This window comes from Loxodonta africana, chromosome 24 (genome assembly GCF_030014295.1).
Source record: "Loxodonta africana isolate mLoxAfr1 chromosome 24, mLoxAfr1.hap2, whole genome shotgun sequence".
Classification (NCBI taxonomy): Eukaryota; Metazoa; Chordata; class Mammalia; order Proboscidea; family Elephantidae; genus Loxodonta; species Loxodonta africana.
In genome coordinates this window covers 32055689-32074556 of record NC_087365.1, presented here as the reverse complement: position 1 = coordinate 32074556, position 18868 = coordinate 32055689, and the positions used below count along the sequence as shown (strand labels likewise).

The 18868-nt window shown below is 44.4% G+C and overlaps 2 protein-coding genes across 4 annotated transcripts in view; both read right to left on the bottom strand.

The window, feature by feature from the left end:
* EFCAB8 (EF-hand calcium binding domain 8) overlaps positions 1 to 17145 on the bottom strand; it is a 94465-nt gene extending 77320 nt beyond the window's left edge. Inside the window, exons 1-4 of the mRNA XM_064276422.1 lie at positions 17053 to 17145; positions 7102 to 7270; positions 4075 to 4193; positions 2100 to 2203 (exon numbers count right to left, since the gene is read on the bottom strand). Of these exons, the coding sequence (XP_064132492.1) occupies positions 2100 to 2203; positions 4075 to 4193; positions 7102 to 7270; positions 17053 to 17145 (485 nt within the window). The remainder of the gene's footprint in view (positions 1 to 2099; positions 2204 to 4074; positions 4194 to 7101; positions 7271 to 17052) is intronic.
* The window catches only part of MAPRE1 (microtubule associated protein RP/EB family member 1), a 31043-nt gene continuing 28631 nt past the window's right edge, over positions 16457 to 18868 (bottom strand). For 2 of the 3 annotated variants that reach the window (XM_010591606.3, XM_010591607.3), the window contains one exon: positions 16457 to 18184. In XM_010591606.3, coding sequence (XP_010589908.1) covers positions 18128 to 18184 — 57 coding nt within the window. In that variant the 3' untranslated portion in view covers positions 16457 to 18127. The remainder of the gene's footprint in view (positions 18185 to 18868) is intronic. The other variant, XM_010591610.3, reaches the window with a different exon arrangement.

Here is an 18868-nt window from a genome sequence, read left to right as displayed (position 1 = left end):
CTAGACCGCAGACACCTTGAACCCTACTCCAGAGCCTTTTTCAGATGTCGCGTGGACATAACTGACCTATGGCATAAGGATAAATCACATTACTGTGAAATTCTACTGCCACTAGAATCTCTGCAGGAGAGGAGCAAAACTTGCAGCTGGACACATTCTCTCCTGCCCTTTGCCCACAGCTCCGTACAGGTCATGGTGGATATTCTCAGTCATTTCTCTGTCACTTCCAATTCTGCCACTTCTGCCAGGGCCAAGAGGCCTCAGCTTTCTCACTTTAAAAAGGATAAGAGTCTTCACTGTCGCTTCACAGGCCACTGTGAGGACAGACACAACAGGTGGGGAAGCTATGAAAAGTTAGGGGAGCCCATACGGAAATGTCTTCTCAGCACAGTCTCGGTGTCCCCTCTCCACGATGGGGAGGAGAGCGCTTCCACCTCCCAGCACTGCTGCGGGGTCAGCGAGATGGTGCGTCTGGTGAGCCTGGCCCAGGCTCAGTAAAGGCGAGCCTGCTTTTCTTTTAGAACTTTATTGTAGTAATATATAAAACATCAAATTTGCCATTTCAACCATCTTTAAGTGTACAATACAGTGACATTAATTATATTCACCATGTTGGGCAACCATTGCCAATATCTCTTTCCAAAACTTTTTCATCACCCCAAACAGAAACTCAGTACCCCTTCAGCAATAACTCCCCACCCCCCTCTCCCCGCAGCCCCAGGTAACTGCCAATCTATTTTGGTCTCTACGCATTTGCCTATGCTGGATATTTCATATAAGTGGGATCATACAATATTTTTTCTTTTGTGACTGACTTATTTCACTCTGCATAATGTTTTCAAGTTTCATCCATGTTGTATCATATATCAGGCTTCGTTTCTCTTTATGGCTGAGTAAAAGTCCATTGTATATTTTTATATAGATACCACATTTTGTTTACCTATTCGTCTGTTGATGGACACTTGGGTTGTTTCCACTTTTTGACTATTGTGAATAACACTGTGATGAACACTGGTATACAAGTATCTGTTTGAGTCTCTGCTTTCAATTCTTTTGGGTATATACCTGGGAGTGAAATTGCTGGGTGTCACCTGAAGTCAGTACTTACAAGTTATTCTTTCATGGATTTTCAGTTAAACCTCTTCTCTATTAAGCCCCGGGCTGCTTGAGGGCAGGGACTACCTTCTAGTTCTTTGTCTTCCCTGTTCTACTGTTCTGGGTGCCGTCCTCTGAGAACAGACACGCCCACAGCCCCCTCCTAACCAATGCCACAAATGGAGACCACCAAACACTGTACCACAGGACCCAGCTCTCAGGCCCCGGCCACCTCACCTGGCAGGAATTGGTGTTCCACTCAAGGTGAGCTCCAGGAGTCGGGAGCTCTGACTGCAGGGGGTCTGCTCTGGGACAGTAGCTTAGACCCATTGGAGCACTCCTCTTTCCCAGAGTTTGGAGGGGGGAACACACAGAAGACATGGGAAGAGAAAGAGGCCAAGGCCCGGTGGGCAAAGTGGGCAGTAGGAGCCTAACAAAAGAGCAAGCAGGCAGGATTAGGCAGAAGTCAAGGCAGAGACAGAGAAATGGAGTGTCTCTCGGAGGCGCAGCAATGCTGAGGCCTCAAGGCCTGGATGGGCTCAAGGTGCAGTCTCCTACGATGGCTTTTACCCCTGCCACCTCACAGGAAAGCACTCTCCCAGAGGTACACAACCATCTGTGCCCCTGTGGATGGAACTGCCAAACCCACTGGCACACAGTGGTTAACAGACAGGTTGCCAGAGGAAGCAGGAGAGCAACGTAGTACACTGCGAGGGTAGGGGCTGGGAGGGTCAAACAGACCAATGCCACCACTTTCCGGCTGAGCCTCAGTTTCCTCATCTGTAAAAGGAGGACAAATCATCTCCCTTAATCGTCACAAACACCTGCAGAGTTGTGACGACAAAGGGAGCTAAGGTGTATCAAGCCTCAGGCCCAGTGCCAGACACTTGGGAAACACCAGTAAAGAGTGGCTGGTGGCTTTCAGAAAGGCAGGGCTCACTGCAGGGCTGACACCAGCAGCTGATCAGACGAGCCCCCCTGCGGTCTGGGAAGAGGCTCCTTACTGGGGGATGATCCGCATAGGAAGGTGGAAGCGCAGGCGGTACTGGCTCCTCCTCATCGCCTCCTTTCCCCGGAACTCACGCACCAAGTAATCCACGTACTTCTGCTGCCTCGGGAAGAAAAGGTGAAGGAGGAGGGATGTTGGCAAAGCAGCTTCAGCATGAGGCTTTGCAAACCCAAGCCTGGTTTCCAGTGTCCTTCCTCGTCTCTCTCCAGCCCTTTCCGAGGGACCGTAGGAGCCGTTTCCTAAGCACAGGCCAAAGAAGCAGCTGTGCGACAGGCCTCTTCCTGAACCTTAGTATATGAAGGGCCCTTTACAAGCATTTGTGAAAAGAGCATAGCAACACCTCCCTCCTTACCTTGTTTCTCTAACGCGGGGTACATCTTCAGAAATCTTCCACATCCAGCATCTCCTTTGAATCTGTTTATTCACCCCACTTTATAGATAGTAAGACTGAGGCCCACATAAGTATATATGAGTTGCCCAAGCTCACAGATCAAGTTAACAGCAGGAGAGGACCATAGCCCAGGCCACCGGGACAACTCTAGACTCCACTGACTGGTCTCATGAAAATACAGTCGAGGCCAAGACACACTACCATACGAAGCTATCTGATTATAGAAACAGGGAACTTGATTAAAAAGAACCATCATATAGACAGCAGAGAATACTGGAAGCATGTTTATTATAAACTTTTAAGAGAAAGAACAGCTAAAATAAACAAAACAAAAGGCATACAGTACAGCAGCTAACACATGGGCTCCTGAGCCAGACTTCCAGATTTGTTCCCGGGGCAAGTTTCTTTTTTCTCTATGCCTCATTTTCTCAGTCTATCATATGGGGCTAAGTAATAGCACCTACGCCATAGGATTCCTGTGAGGTTTAAGTAAAATAATACTGCAAGTGCTTAGCACAATGCCTGGCATAAATGCTAGTTATCATTGCCATCATTACTACAGCAGCAGTCAGGCCAGTTTTCGTACTTTCCTGTACGTTTAAATGCTATCTGTTCCTTGTAGAACATTCAGGATCAGAAACATACAAAAGCATTGTTATCACTATACCATAAACCCTGGTGGCGCAGTGGTTAAGAGCTATGGCTGCTAACCAAAAGGTGGGCAGTACGAATCCACCAGGCGCTCCTTGGAAACCCTGTGGGGGCAGCTCTACTCTCTGGCCCATAGGGTCACTATGAGTCAGAATCGACTCAATGGCAAGACGTTTTGTTTTTTATAATAACTATACATTATTTATTAGTTATTAAAATAACTAATTACTACGCTGACGTTTTGGCTTCAACTGTCACCTAGCCCAAAAAGCCAGTTGCCATTGATCTGATTCCATCTCATGGCGACCCCACGTGTGTCAGAGTGAACTGTACTCCACAGCACTTTCGACGGCTGATTTTTCAGAAGTAGACCGTCAGATCCTTCTTCCAAGCCATCTCTGGGTTTACTCAAACTTCCAGCCTTTTGCCTTGCAGCCAAGCATGTTAACAATTTGCACCACCCAGGGACTCCTTAATGGTCAAAGGTTTGCCTGTTTCTGAATGACCTCAGAGGGCCATGAGATGGTCGCTAATACTTCTTTCGAGGCACCAAGTCAAACCCCACAAGTAGGCAGGAGCCTGGTGCACAGGAGAGTTGCGTGGCAGGTGAGGGGGGAAATGGCTGCTCCCTGCTGCATGCTTAGTAGGTCTCACGCAAGGCTCACTGGCACTTGTCATACACTTCCCTGCGACACAGGAGGGGAATGAGCTGTGATGAGTCTGGTACCTCAGGAGGAACACCACAAGGACACTGAGGGTTTCCTCCACAAGTGCCACAGCTTGTGCCAGAATCCACAGGAAGGCTTTCTGATGGGTTGACTGTCCCCCATCTTTGACCCTCCATTTGCTCAACCGATCTGCCAAGGACTGTACCCCACCAGCCTCCCCCCTCCCCAGCCACCTGAGGCAGCAGGGGCACTCTCCTCACCCAGGTGACGAAGCCACTACAGTCTGAGTCCACCTTCAAAAATATCGCCTCTAGCACCTCCTCTGACACATTGCTCAGAGCCTTCTTCATGGTCTTAAGAAAAGCCTTCATGTTCAGAGCTTTGAAAGAGAGAAGAGAGAACACTGTCCACGTGATCATGAGCCACTCAGCCCCATCACTGGCCGGGACATTCGGGGGTGCCTGGATGCTGAAGCGGGCATGCAAAGGATCATTTACCCAGTGTCCTCGGTTGGAGGCAGTCTCTCTGCAGCCTCCCCCACACCTGTGAGCTGGGACCACTGCAGGGGAGACAGAGGAGATGGGCTCCATCCAGAGACGAGGAAGCCTTATAAGGTATCTTCTCTCCAACCCCTCAAATGCAGTCACTCGGCTGGCCCTGTCTACCCTCCCTCCTGTCTCTGATAGACCCCTCACCCTCACCCTAACCTAGGCTGGATTCCTGAAGCTACCATCATCACTAGATTGCCTTCTGCATCTTATAAGTCCAACATCCAATCATCCCACAAATTCTGGCTGAACACCTACTACATGGGGGCACTGGGCTGGTCCCCTGCAGCAGTGGTGGATGGGCAGAGGGGCTACCAAAAATAGTTCAGATGCCATTTCTGAACAAATAAGACAGACCAGGCATTGAGACGAAGAAAGCAACTGACGGAAGCTCTCCAAAGAAAAGCAAAAATAAACAATGGCAGCAAAGAAACAACAATTTCAAACAAACAGAAGGAGGTGCTAAGTACATCTTTTAAAGGCAATTATCAAGATGCAAACTTCAGCTGGAGGGAAAGATGGGAAGGGGAGAGGAGGAGACAGCACGGATAAAATATTCTCCCCGTGCTGGGTGTCATGGCTCTAAGGAAATCTGTCTGCAAATGCATCAATAACCCCTATTAAAATCTGTTTTTATAAGCATCACTTTTTTTTAAGTGTTCCTAAACACTCCTACAAACGTTTGGAACCTTCACAGTGGCCCTGAAGGCCAAGTATTATCTGGCTCCTCTCAGATTTCACCTCCCACTACTGTCCCTTCACATGCTCTGCTCCAACCATCATGGTCTCCTCACTGTTTCTCCCACCTTTGCCCAGTCTGCATGGCCCTCCACAGGAAGCCTTCCCAGGAACTACCTCAGGAGGCCACCCCGCCCACTACCCATCTTCACTGTTCTTCCCGGCATGCCTCATTACCTGACATATCTGATTTAGCTGTCTGTCTGTCTACTGTCTCCCACTCTCAGACTCTGAGCTCTGGGAGTACAGGTATGAGCATGTTTTGCCCTTTGCTGTGTCCCCAGTACTCAGCAAACCTGCGTCCCATGAGTGTTTCTATGGGCACCAGGATGTGATGGGGACAGCACTGCCTGCCAGGCATTGTTTTCTGTGGTTTACACATATTAATGCCTAACGAGCAAGGGATTCAGCAGGAAACTGCGGCACAGAGAGAAGCAGCCACTTGCCCAAGGTCACACAGCTAGCAAGTGGCAACACCTGATGCTAACCCAAGCAATCCGGCTCCAGAGTTCATGCTCTTAACCCTACTCTGTGCTCGGGGAAAACACCCAGCACTGAGCTGCAGCAGTCATTATTATTTACTGCTAGACTAAGGAACAAACGAAAGCCTGAGCAAAACATGCCTTGCTTGAGAAAAGACCACCTGAAGCTACAGCCAAGAGGCCTATGAGTTCTGAGTGGTACTTAATGGTCCTCTTGTGTTGTAAGATGGGCCAGATGCAGAGGTGGATTAACCAGTAAGCAAGGTATTCAGGGACTTACTTGTGCGTACTTACTAATCTGTAGTGCACCATTTTACATGGGTTTCACCACATCTTTGGTGTGTTGAAAAACAAGTGAAATGATGCACTACAGATTAGTAAGTACGCACAGGTAAACCCGTGCATACCTTGCTTATTGGGTAATTCAGCCCTGGCCAGACACCTTAGCATAGGAGTCAGATGACAGTCCATGAGCACTGGACTTCCCCTCGGGAGAGTGCTGGGAGCAAAACTGCCTTGGTGCAGTGTTTAATGAATAAACTCTTCTTGATCGTAGCATACGAATAGAGTCCTTTAATAGGCAGTTAAGAAACTATGTACTGTTCACTGCCATACTAATATATTTCTTCTTATAAACATTCTACTAAAATGTTTTCTGGAATAACAAGAAAATAGACACAAAGGTATTTTGGAATGGAAATGTAATTTGTGGTGGCTAGCTAGTTAATAATATATATATATATATATATTTTTATTATTAGCTAGTTCCTCTGCTCATCACCTCTACAAGGAAGAGTTCTTTCATCTCAAGCCGAATGATAAGCTAACAGCTTCCGAAACATTGGGAAGGGGGTTACTGCCCTGTAACAGACTAGGAGGGAACGTTCTTGAGGGCTGGAAATAAATTAGGGTGTGTGGATGAGCCAGTCAGAGTAGCTGGTGTCTGAGCAGAAGCTAGGAACGAGCCAGTGAGAGTAGCTGGTGTCTGAGGAGAAGCCGGGAGAACAGCTAGGAATGGAGGAAGAGTTAGCACTATAGAAGCAATTGGATCCTGTGAAGGAGGATTTCTGCCAACAATCTGAGTGAGCCTGGACAACCTCAGAGGATACCATAGCCGTGGCTGACACCTTGATTGCAGCCTTATAAGATCCTGTGCAGAGGCCCAGGTAAAGCCATGCCTGGTCTCCTGACCCCTAGAAACTGTGAGATGATAAACACGTGTTGTTTTAAGCCACTAAAAACCCACTAAGTTTGTGTAAATATTGTTACACAGCAGCAGATAATACGTAGGAATTTTTTTGGAAGAAAATATTCCAAAATACTAACAGTGGTTACACTGGGGTGTTGTTTTCCAGATCTCAAACAGCCGCCAATATAGTCACAATAGTTATATGATTTAAAAAAGAAAAAAAAAATTTAAAGGAGACACTTTGCTTGTCAAGTCTGAATTCTGCACACACCCCAGGTGCAGTCGCCTCATGCAGAAGCCACAGAGACTGAGCCCTCAGCATAGCTTTACCTCCAGTCACGTCAGCAGCATCCTCAAATATTTTCTCCATCTCTGACAGCTGTAGCTCAGCAAAGAGCTCAAACCCGTGTTTGAAGTCGGTTATCTGGTCAGGGGCGGTAGATGGCGTCGGGGAGCTAAGGACCTCCTTGCTCCTCTGGGATCCATCTTGGGTGTACGACTGGAGCAAAGATGACAACAAGAACCAGGGACTGAGAGAGTTAATTTCCTGAGCTGAACAATTTTAAGCACCTCTTTTTTAAAGAGAGGCTCTTTAGAGAAGGACAGGGTATGTAGTCTTATGGTGTTATTAACTGATGCAAACATATAGCTCATAACCACTTTTAGGCCTAGGAGAATCAAGACAAATCTAGACTGCTTCTCCTGACTTTGGGGAGTTAATCGTTCACTCTCCTCACCCTGATCCCGCCTAAAGAGCACGCTGGACTCATCCTGCTGTGAACTTTCATTCATTCATTGTCTACCCACATTAACTGAATGCCAGGTACTACAGCTACAACAGTGAACAAAGTGGGAGTCTTTGCCTTCATGGAGCCCAAAAGATGAACTAGTTAATGCTTCACCATCCATCCAGGCCCCAAATTAGAAATCTGAGCAATGTCTTTGGCTTTTCCTTCTCCTTCCTTTCCATGAACAAACCACTTCCCTTTACTAACTGTGATGGTTTCCTTACCTTTTGAGGCTGAGGGCTCTCTTTTAACAATTTCTCAAAAGACACTACTGTTGACCTAGAAGGAGGAATCATAGTCACTTTAATTGTTGTAAGGACCATGTAGGAGGCTGACCTAGCCCAGCTATAGATAGAGGGAAAAGAAGTCAAGGTCAAGGCGGAGGCCCCTTGCCCACAGATGCCCTGAGCATGCATTTGATGAGCATCCCTTGCCCCATAGAGGCTTCTCCAGCAGGGAGCTATTCCCAAGCTTACACCTAACCCTTCCTCTGATGGAAAAGAATTGTCCTACTGAAGCCCTGGGACTTCTCAAGTTACTTTCCTCTTGGCTCAATGCCAGAGACTTCCTAAAGGGAGACACACTTTTACTCAATTAGAACAGTCTTAGAAGACACAATTTTACTGAATTAGAAGGGTCTTTTTTTTAGGAGACCATGCAACACAACTACAACTCACTGATGAGAAAAATGAGGGCCAGGGACAAGCCATGCCCAAAGGGTCAAAGAATGCACCAGAGGTAGAGGGCACCCCTCCCTACCCTCCAATGCCCTTGGGAACAGGGTTTCTTCTAGAGAGCTGAGACAACTCTCCTCAATTTAATGGTCAGGTGAAGAGTGTGTGGGAGAGGGATGTTCCACTGAGCTCTGCTGTGAGAACAGAAACAGCATGTTTCTACTGGGTCAGCGGCAACTCCATGAGACAGAAGACAGCACATTGTCAGGATTACCAGGGCACCAACCCCCTCAACCACAAGTCCTACCAGGCAAAAGTTGTGAGAGCACTCTAGGATGGCAGGGGGATGACAGAGAAATAGGCCCAAGACATGCTCAGGGGACTGACCAAATGAACCAGCTTGGCTTGACCAAAGCGTACCAGGAGGGAATAGTTGGAGAGAAGTTTGGGGGAAAAAAAATCTGGAAACAGAATGTAGAATCTTAAATATCTAGCCAGAGAGTCTGAACAAAGGTAATTATAAATATTCATCAGCACAAAAGAGAGGAGAGCAAGAGTGAAGACTTGCCAATGCAACTTAACAGTGCCTTGGCAACACCTCAGATATAAGAATCAAAGGAGAGAGAAGAACCAAAGGAGATTTGGAAGCCAAGAGCCAGGGTAACTGAGGGAAACACTAGGACCTGTACCAGAAACAGGAATAAGGTGGAAAAGTGTTGTAATGCATGTGATCTGGGCTACCCAATTGGAAATAAAGACCTGGAAACATGGGGACTGAACCTTAAGGAGCGGCTATATTGAGAGAATACGAAGAGGTGGAGAAACACACAAGAGACAGGATGGGTCAGACAGGTGGGGAGATAGGATGCTTCAGGGTGCACCAAGATGATAAGGGAAAGAGGCCTCTGAATATGGCAATTGAGAGATCACCGGTGATTTGGTAACAGCCAACTCCAAAGGTTAGATAGGAAGCTTAGGGGGGAGCGAGTTTATGTCAATAGAGAACAAATCTGAAAAGAAGGGCAAATTTGGTTATACAATTTGAAGTATGTAATCAATGTCACTGTATTATACATCTGAAACTTGTTGATTGGTGTGTTTTGCTGTGTATATTTCCAACAATTTTAAGAGAGATCATTGGTGAAAAACAGCTTAAGTATATTTGTAATATAACTTTGTGTATATGTTGGCAGAGGTAAAGAATTCAGTGCCAGAATTTGGCAATGTGGGGAGAGCCAGCCTCCAGCTTCTACCCATTCCCTGACCCCCTCTCTGTCCTGCTCAAGGGGCTCATGGCACATGTAGTAATGTCCCAGTAAACACATCCAAGCTGCACCTCCATCCCTCACATCCACTGCTCCCTGGCACCCTCAGGCCTCAAGAAGACTGCCTTCAAAAATGATAGAATGGGGAACAGGCCCACACAGACCCTGGAATCAGGTTCAACGTGATTTTGGCAAGGAATCCCAGGGTCTCGAGTACTCAGAGCATGGGAGGAGGAGGGCAGTTTGCTGTGTGGCCACAGCCCCTTAGGTCCTTGGACTTCTCACCCCTTGGAGAGGGACAGAGAGGAGGGAGAAAAGTGGGACCCGGGAAAGCTCAGGGTCCAGGGCAAGCGTTCTTCTTGCCTGGGTCTAAGGGAGGTAATGTCAGTATATACAAGATTATCAGTACACTGAAAAATACGGCAGGATATACACTAGGGTGTTGATATGCGTTGTGGGGACTTCAGAGGGATGAACAATCTTAAGGCTGAGGAGTCCAATCTTTTGGAGGACATTAATCCCAAACCCTCACTCACTCTGACCCAAGTTGATCTTCCCAGCTAATCTTGCTGGCTACATTTTTCAGAGGCTTATTGGTTTTTGACACCATTCTCGACTGAGGCATCTTGGTAGCTGTCCCAAGTCCAAGGCAGCTTGTCTGTGAGGTAGCTGTGGAACTCTGAGGGCTTCCGCCTGAATGCAGAATCAGCTAGCCACATTTAGAACCAGGGAAATGAGACGGAATCCCAAGTGCAGAACACAAATGGATCATCAGAATCCAGCCCATGAACCATAATCAGAGCCATTTTTCATCAAATTTGAAACATTCTTTTTATTGACGAGGTTGAATTTACAGCAGACAGTGACGAGAGCTATAGCACAAATAGTCAAGCCAAGTATGAGAACAAATGATCCACAGGACAAGTACAGGCACAGAGAACCTACATCATGAGAAAACTAGAAGGAGCCCTATGATAAAAGCAGGGCTCACCAAACCAAAAGACGAACTGGCTCCCACAGTTGACCCAGTGCCAGGCACAGCGGCTCTCTAACCCTCCCTCTGCGTGAGCTCCAGTTCTCTGAGGCGAGGAAGGCTGTAACAGCACTGCGTATCAGATGGCGGTCTTATAAATCCAGACCTCGGAGCAGAGTCAGCACTGTTCAATCTTCACTCCATAGCAAAATATGGCAGGATGAGCTGGTGAAAAGTAAATCTCTTGGGGAGACTTCAACAAATGACACGGATTCCAAACTTAAAAAGACACTCAGCTAATTCACACTTAATGATGAACAAGATGTTACCAAAATGTTAACTGATCATCAATAAGACATTCTTCCGGGACTTATGCCACAAACAGACACCACTACTACAATACAGAGCAAAACCTCAGCTCCTGTTTCATTAATAATGGAGACATAGGATTTTGTCATCTTGTAGGACATAAGAAGTAGGGTTGTTATATGAAATGTCAAGAAAGGGACAGAAAACAAACTCACAGTGACCCTAAAGGACAGAGTAGAACCGCTCCATAGGGTTTCTAAGGAGCGCCTGGTAGATTCAAACTGCCGACCTTTTTGGTTAGCAGCTGTAGCTCTTAACCACTACGCCACCAGGGTTTCCAAGAAAGGGACAGAAGGCCTGTTAAATCATATACTAGAGGGTTTATTTAAGAAAAAAAATCCATGCCGATGGCCCTAAATTTGACGTGTTTCCCACTTTTTTTGGTTCAATTCTTTCACTTTCACATCCAATGCTATCATTTCTACTTAAAGCAGGTCCTGCATTTTTCCAAAGACAATGTATTTACTAATCAAAGTGTATATTTTTTCAGTATAACCTATCTTCACTGATCAGTAACTTTAGCGACATGCTCTAAAACATGCTAAATTCTATCATAGTAAAAATATTTTTTCCCTCTCTGGGAAGAAATAGAAGAAAAAAGGGAAAATATTAAAATATTAACTTTTTTAGTTAAGGAAAAGTTGAGAACATTCCCACCTAAAACAACTGAAAATTTGATCATGAACAGCTTGTTTTTTAAAAAAAGACCTAGGAGGGAAAGTATTAAGAAGAAAAATCTCCTAGATAAACCTCCCTACAAAGATAATTGTAGAAAAAGGTTAAAGTCCTACCTGAGACTCATTCAGGCATCACTTCCAGTCCTAAAGAAATTCTAATCCCTAATAAAAGGATGTGGCCAGGTGGGAGCAACTCAGGTAGACCAAGGCTACAATTAACTGCTATAGGGAAGGCATCTCCTCGAACCCCCACTTAGAAGCAACGCAGACGAGTATCCTTTCAAGCTTGAACACTGGCTTTTAATATGTCGAAACATATCTTTCTCAGCTCTATATAATTTGTCAAAAGTTAAGATGCAACTTGATAGTCAAGAGGAGCTTTTTCCGTTTCAGACAAGATGGAAGTCATTGACTCTGGAACTGAAGAGGATCCTGGAGGTAGTATCTAAGGTCATACCTTCAGCTGGCAGTAGCATGAAGTCTGAGGAGCCCTGGTGGTGCTCAACAGTTAAGTACTCATCTGCTAGGCAAAAGGTTGGCGCAGTTCGACCCCATCCAGCAGTTCTGCAGGAGAAAGACTAGGCAATCTGTTCCCATAAAGATTATAGCCTAGAAAACCATAAGGGCAGTTCTACTGTCACGTGGAGTCGCTATGAGTCAAAAATCAACACCACAGCACCTAACAACAAAAAGTTGTGGTCAACAACCCAGCTTACAGGACATTTAAAACCCTGTTCTTCCTGTCACACCACACTGCCAAAGAGAACTCTAGGTTCAAACAACAAAGATATCAAAACCCATGACTCAAGACAAAGGCAGATTCTCAGTATGGTTGGGGAGCTACTCACCTGTCTCAAAAAAAAAAAAAAAACTATAGGGGGGAAATGATATTAAGTCAGAGTTCAAAACTCTTAGGAAATTCTTTAAAATATTTTATTTCATTTTGCATTGATTGTAATTATTACCTCCTCTCTCAGCCAGGGAAAGGGGTTTACACACACAGGCAAGCGAGGCTAGTCTGTAAAAACCTGTAAAAAACACTGATAGCTTATTCCATTCGCCCAAGCACGGTTTAAAATTTCAAAGTAAAAACAACAATCATATATAATTATATATGTTTAATTCTCACATTATTTTGTAGAAAAACACATAAAATGAAAAACAAGGCAGTATCAAGTTAGAAAAATTAAGTGAAATGCTACAATCCAGATGACCTTGAGGCTATACTAGATTTTAAAATCACTAGAACTACTTTAAATACATAAATGGGCCATTATGAGAAATATAAATATGAACATGACGATACAACTAAGAAGCAAGACAAAGAAGAAATCTGAAGGTCTGTCAAGCTTAGATAAGGATAAACCATGACAGACTGTGGGTAAAACATGAACACGTAGAATTCAGGGATGGATATATTAGCAAAATTCTCCCTGCAGCTTAGAGCCTGTGGAAAAAAAGTCAAAACTCATGTGCTGAAGCACTTCTCATTTCTGTCAAAGCCCCCTTTTAGAGCCAAAATCAAAAGTACTTTCATTAAACCACAAAAGTTCTTACGGTTTACTAGATTCCCAAATGATTTCATTGTGAGTGAGCCTTTCTTACTTCCCACATGAAAGATACATGCAGCCCATAATGAGAAACACTGTACTTTATTTTGAACCTAAACTGCCCATCAGCTGACCAAAACTGACCTCCAGAGGCAACACTGGTTGGAAGTTTGCACTTCTCCACTCTTTCTCACCCTACTACCCTACTGTCTTTTACAGACCTAAGTAAGATTTTCTGAACCAGAAGAGGTCTTGGGGAAACCATCCATGCCTATCTCCTAACTGGGATGCAGGGCCTGGAGAACGACCCTGGTCTCAACTCCTGGTTCATGGCCTTCCCATGATGGCGTGTCTCCCTCATTGATTTTGGTAGAGGTCAGAGAGGGGCGCTGTAGCCACCTGCCCCACATGCTCAACCTTGGACTTTAACAGTCTACGCTGTACTTTGTGAATAATTTATCAAGGCGGTATCCTAGAAACTCAGCTCTGCCCCAGCTGGAGACCAGTGGGAGCCACAAGCCAGCTTTGTTGAGACTTACTCTTATAGACTGATCTCATCTACCCAAAGCTTCCGGAATCTCATTCCACTGCCCACACTGAAAGTTAAACTAAGAGACATCAGTACCTGCACCCGGCTTCCTATCTTTTCACCAACAGTTCCCACAGACTGCAAAAAAACAAAACTGAAAGTAAACCAGGAAAAAGGGAGAAACAAATAAAAGTATACAAAGTGATACATCTTACTGATTTCCAAACTGCTGATAAATCATTTTGCTTTCAAATGGTCACAGAACCAAGAGTCGCCTCTCCCCACACTTCCCATACTCAGGAACGTGTCTCTGAAAGCCATTTCCATTTTACATTTCAGAATCTCAATCTTTCTGATACAAAGAAAATTGAGTTATTTAAACTTTAATTAAAATATATATATATATAAAATAAAATATACCAAAATTTAAAGTTCTGGACTGAGGGGCCTAGAAATTTGACTAAGGCTAGGCCTGCTCCCCCAGAAAACTAAATCACTCCTTCGACAGAAAGCTTCTATAATCTCGGGATGATTAAGGGAGCATTACTTTCCAATTCAGATTAAGCCAAAAGGGAAACAAGTCTTCACAAAGGGCAGCTGCATGACAATCTGGCCGACTGTTTAGCCATCCCGGTTAATGGTTCTAACTGCAGTCAAGTTTGTTGTAAAAGTAGAGAAGCCCTCCTTGGGCTTTCTTTTAATGAGGGACTCTGTACAAGCAGCTACATTCACACATGAAAACTAAGACAAACATCGTGAAGATACAGAAATATGAACTCACCTCATTTTAAAGTTTTACAAATCCAACTGTAAAGGCAGAAGTATGGAATATTCCTAATTTTAAATCAACAGTAACAGTTCCAGACCAGCAAAATGACTGGTGATTCAGGAACACTGACCACAAGCTTGGGTTCAGCCTGGTTCAAAGCAATTACTTCCACTCTGTTGACAATGGTCACAGATTTGGGTCACCCCACATACTAGCAAGTTTATCTGATTAGGCTGATCAGGCTTGAAGCCTTGGTTTTGTTTGTGGACTAAACTATGTACCATGGCCAACATCATAAACGGAGCCTTTTGTACTAAAACTTACAAGAAAATCCTTAAAGAAAAATTTCTCCAGAGTCATCTCAGTTATAGCAAAAAAAAAAAAAAAAGCTTACTTTTCAACACCATTTATATTCTTATATTCAAGAGAATAAACTTTAAAGAAAAAACAAGTTTTTTTGAATCAATGAATCTGAATCACTGAAACATCCAATCACTGGGTCTTCATTAAAAAAAAAGTGTTTAGAACTCAATTTCACTTGGGAAAAGCAGGACAAAAATCAAAGTATAGTCTGAAGACAGAAAGGACCTAGCTATTTACTTTACAAAATACCTAAAGCCTATCCTCAGGAGTGCCCTCCTGCCTTCTCAGGATACAAAAACCTTGTCCTAAAGTTCTCCTAATCTGTAAACCATTTCAGACTGGACCTCGAGAACCCATGCCATACATAATCCTCCCATCTGTCCAATGCTTTCTAACACTGTGGATGCTTTTTTGGTCTGTCAGCTCCTTCTGATCCCAGCAAGCACCAGTGAGGAACTTCAGCCAACATCATCTCTGTTTTGCTGCTAAGAACAAGAAGAAAGGTGGAGAGAGTAGCTCACAGCTGGGAGGAGCCTGCAAGGACTCAAATCTAGTGCTCCCCCTGCCAGAGTTAAGACTTAAAGCTGCAGGTATCTGGTAACGCCTAAGCCAGTATTTCTCAAAAAGTCTAAGATTGAGGACATCAAGGCCCAGGTCACCTGATGTACGTAATAAAAAGCAGATTTTGAATCTCCTGACTCAGAATTTCTGGGGATGGACTTCCCATTTGCTTACCTATCTTCCCTGCAACACAGATTTTGCCAAGCAAACCAAGCAGTTTATCCAAGTCTACTGCACCGATGACCTAACCTGAAATAGTCACATCAGAAGACTTGATGTGACTCAGCCTGAAGCGCCAGGTTGAAGGTGCACGCAGAATCTGCTTCACTCCTTACCAAGGTTAACGTCTCAGCTGACATCACCCACCAATATCTTCACAAACTCCATGCCCGCCTGGAGGTATCTTCTTGTAGATTACCAACATGTAAGCTGACAAATTCCTTATGAAAGTGCATTAACATTTCAAGGAAGGTATCAAACCATTAACTTCTAGAGGAAGTAATGCAGATCTAACTCTAGTTAAAATCATCAAGTCGGGTTTACAGAGCATCCACAGTTGTGTCAGGTCCTCTAAAGGCCTTACGAACAGCAACTTTCTCCCCATTTAACTTTAATACGGGAAATGGCAGCAACTCTCCTTTTGAACTCTTGAACTCATTTTTAAAGGCATAAAATTGAAACAGGGAGGAAAAAAGTCCAGGGTGATCATCTTATTTTCTAGACTAAGATTGTGTTCACTGCCTTTGAAACATACTACGGGAAAAACAAAAGAAAACCTCCCCATGGTCACGTGCCAAGCACTGTGCTGCTGCATTTCTCAGGAGCAAACAGAATGAGGAGGCTTCAGGGCAGCTGGGCCAAGCCTCAGACTTCTGTGAGGAAAAGCCTTTCAGAGTAATATGAGAAATTAAAACAGTGAGAGGCTGAGAAATCTAATATGAGGAATAAAGCAAACAGGAAGCAACCTTAGAAATACACACATTTGAAAAAACAGTGAAGGAACTGAAAAGGTCAGCCCAAATATAAGAAAGCATGGGTACCGTATCACTTAACCTACAAAGCATATACTACATTCTGTTGTACACGAGGTGGCTATACGTCAGAACCCACTCAATGACACCTAACAACAACAACACGGCAAGACAAATTTCAGAAGACATGACACTCTTGAAATACAGAACTTTATTTAGAAACTGTTTAAAGTAGAAAAAAACCCTGTCAAGAAAGACCAGGTGGAAAATGGGTTCCCAATAAACTGGAATTTTAGGGCAACGAAAGTCTAAAAGGCCACGAAAGAGAAATAGCACCACTGTCATTTGAACAATGGCTAATTACTTGCATTTTTTTTTTTTTTTGGCATTGTTAATCACTGAATTTGTGTTTTCCTCTGAATTCCACACAAAGCATGCACTACGCAACAATTTTATCATAAAATACCTGTGTTCTACACACATTTTAGGACACGCTATCACCAGAAACAAATCAATACAAACACATCAGGGGCTGAACAGTCTCAGTAGTGGGTGACACACATTTTGCAGAATTCTGCCAAACAAAGGGACTGAATAGGCCGTGGGCAAACCAAATGAGGGAGAGTTAAGCAATGAAATATTTTAAATATTAATAATTAAATCAGACATGGTACTGTATTTTCTGCAAAAGAAAATTAACATTTAGTAACACGCTAACGAATTTTATCTCCAAAGAGATTAGTGCACCGGCCAAGATTCCGTTAACAGTGGAGAGCTGTGGTCAGCAAGTACCGACGACACGCGAGCCTTGCAGATCCCATGGTAGCGACGGCCTTCGCGGGTCACTCCCTTTGCCAGAGGTCCAGAAAGAACTTGCAGCATCATCGCCTGCCTGCTGTACTTCCTCCCTAAGCAGAAAACTTTAAGGAGCCAACAAAGAGGAGTCCCCAGTGGGCAAGGGGAACAGAGAGAAGAAACATGTTAAATGTAAACTTAAAAGACAGTAAAATGGGACAAGTCCCCATTCAAATCCCACATGTGTGGGCAAGTCCCCAAAAGTAGTTGTTAGATTGAAAAGCTGGACACACCTTATTCCTCCCCCCCCCCAAAAAAAACCCCCACAATACATAGAAATTTCAGGGATTACTGGGAATATCATGAGGAGAAATGCTCACTGAAAATCGAGCTCTTCAACTCAACATCTCAGGGCTGAAACACACTCTCTATTCATCAGGGCAACAACGCCTCTTGATTTTTGTTTTTAGCAGGGATGCAACTGGTCAGTGACATCACACAGCTTTACAGAGCAACACTTAAACTCTCCTGTTGGGCCAACGTCTAGGCCTCCAAGGATTCAAAGCAGCTCTACAAAGCCTATCAACAGCAGGTCCCAACAAAGGTGCCAAGGTCTGGCCCTTCCTTTGCAAACAATGTCAAACACAAAATCTCCTGTCATGTTACACTTTATATTTTGCAATATGGAAGCATATTTTAAATACTCTTAAGGCATTTATTTATTAAACGTTCTCTGCCAAGATCTCACATTAGCTTAAAAATTAATTCAGTCTTTACATTTCTCTACTGACACCTTCCTCCAGCAACCACATGGCGAGCTCCACGGCCCGCCTCTTTGTGCCCTAGGGGAGCCAACTAGATGTTAATACTGCTCCGCTACAAGGAAAACGCTCCGGACTCAAACCTACGGAAAAAGGAGGGAGACTTCTGCAAAGCGCACTTGAAGAAGAGGTACTTTTTGCTTATGAAAAGAAACCAGTGAGTCCTCTAAGAATCATAAAAGGGAGTATTTTACAGTTAAGCACATGATTTGGAGTGAAGAATTCAGATGCTGCTCTGCTGGTCCAGGCTGCTAATACTCTTCTTGTTCCTCCTGTGGGCCCCCTTCATCAGGTATCACAAAGCCTTCCTACAATGGGAAAAGGAGAGGGAAAGGCTATTATTACTCCACACCGAAGGAAGGACTAGTTTCTACTGTGGCTTCACATTCCTTGTTTTTAAAGCCTCTCAAAGTCCAAGGTTCCTCCTTTGTCGACCACGCACTTGGCATTTAACCACACAAGGCGAGGCAGCCAAGATTTTATTTCTTAGGCAGTGGAATCGCACCTCAAGTAAGGCAAAAACTGGGCACAATCAAATTCACTCTCAAACTTTTGGAGGTGATGGGTATGTACATTGTCTTGACTACGGAGATGATTTCACACATGTCAAGTTATCAAACTGTACACTTGAAATATGTGAAGCTTATCATACGTCAATTATACCTCAATAAAGCTGTTTAAAGAAAAAAAGAAAACTTATCCACAAAAATCCCTGAAAAAGTCACCCATGAAATTCAGTACTATACCATCTCCTCTCAATAAGCCCTACACAGCCAGCTCTTCCTTTACTCAGTCCTTTGGGTGAGCATCAGAAGCTGCTGGCATGTACTTAAGAATCATGTTTTACAAAAAATGCCCACAAGAGTGGAACTGACCCCACACTCCCTCTGCCCACACCCCACCACACACACTCACTCCAGGGCATTCTGGCATGTCCTCATTGCAGGGAACGACTAGACTACAGTAACAATTAGCCTTCTCCTTCAACCACC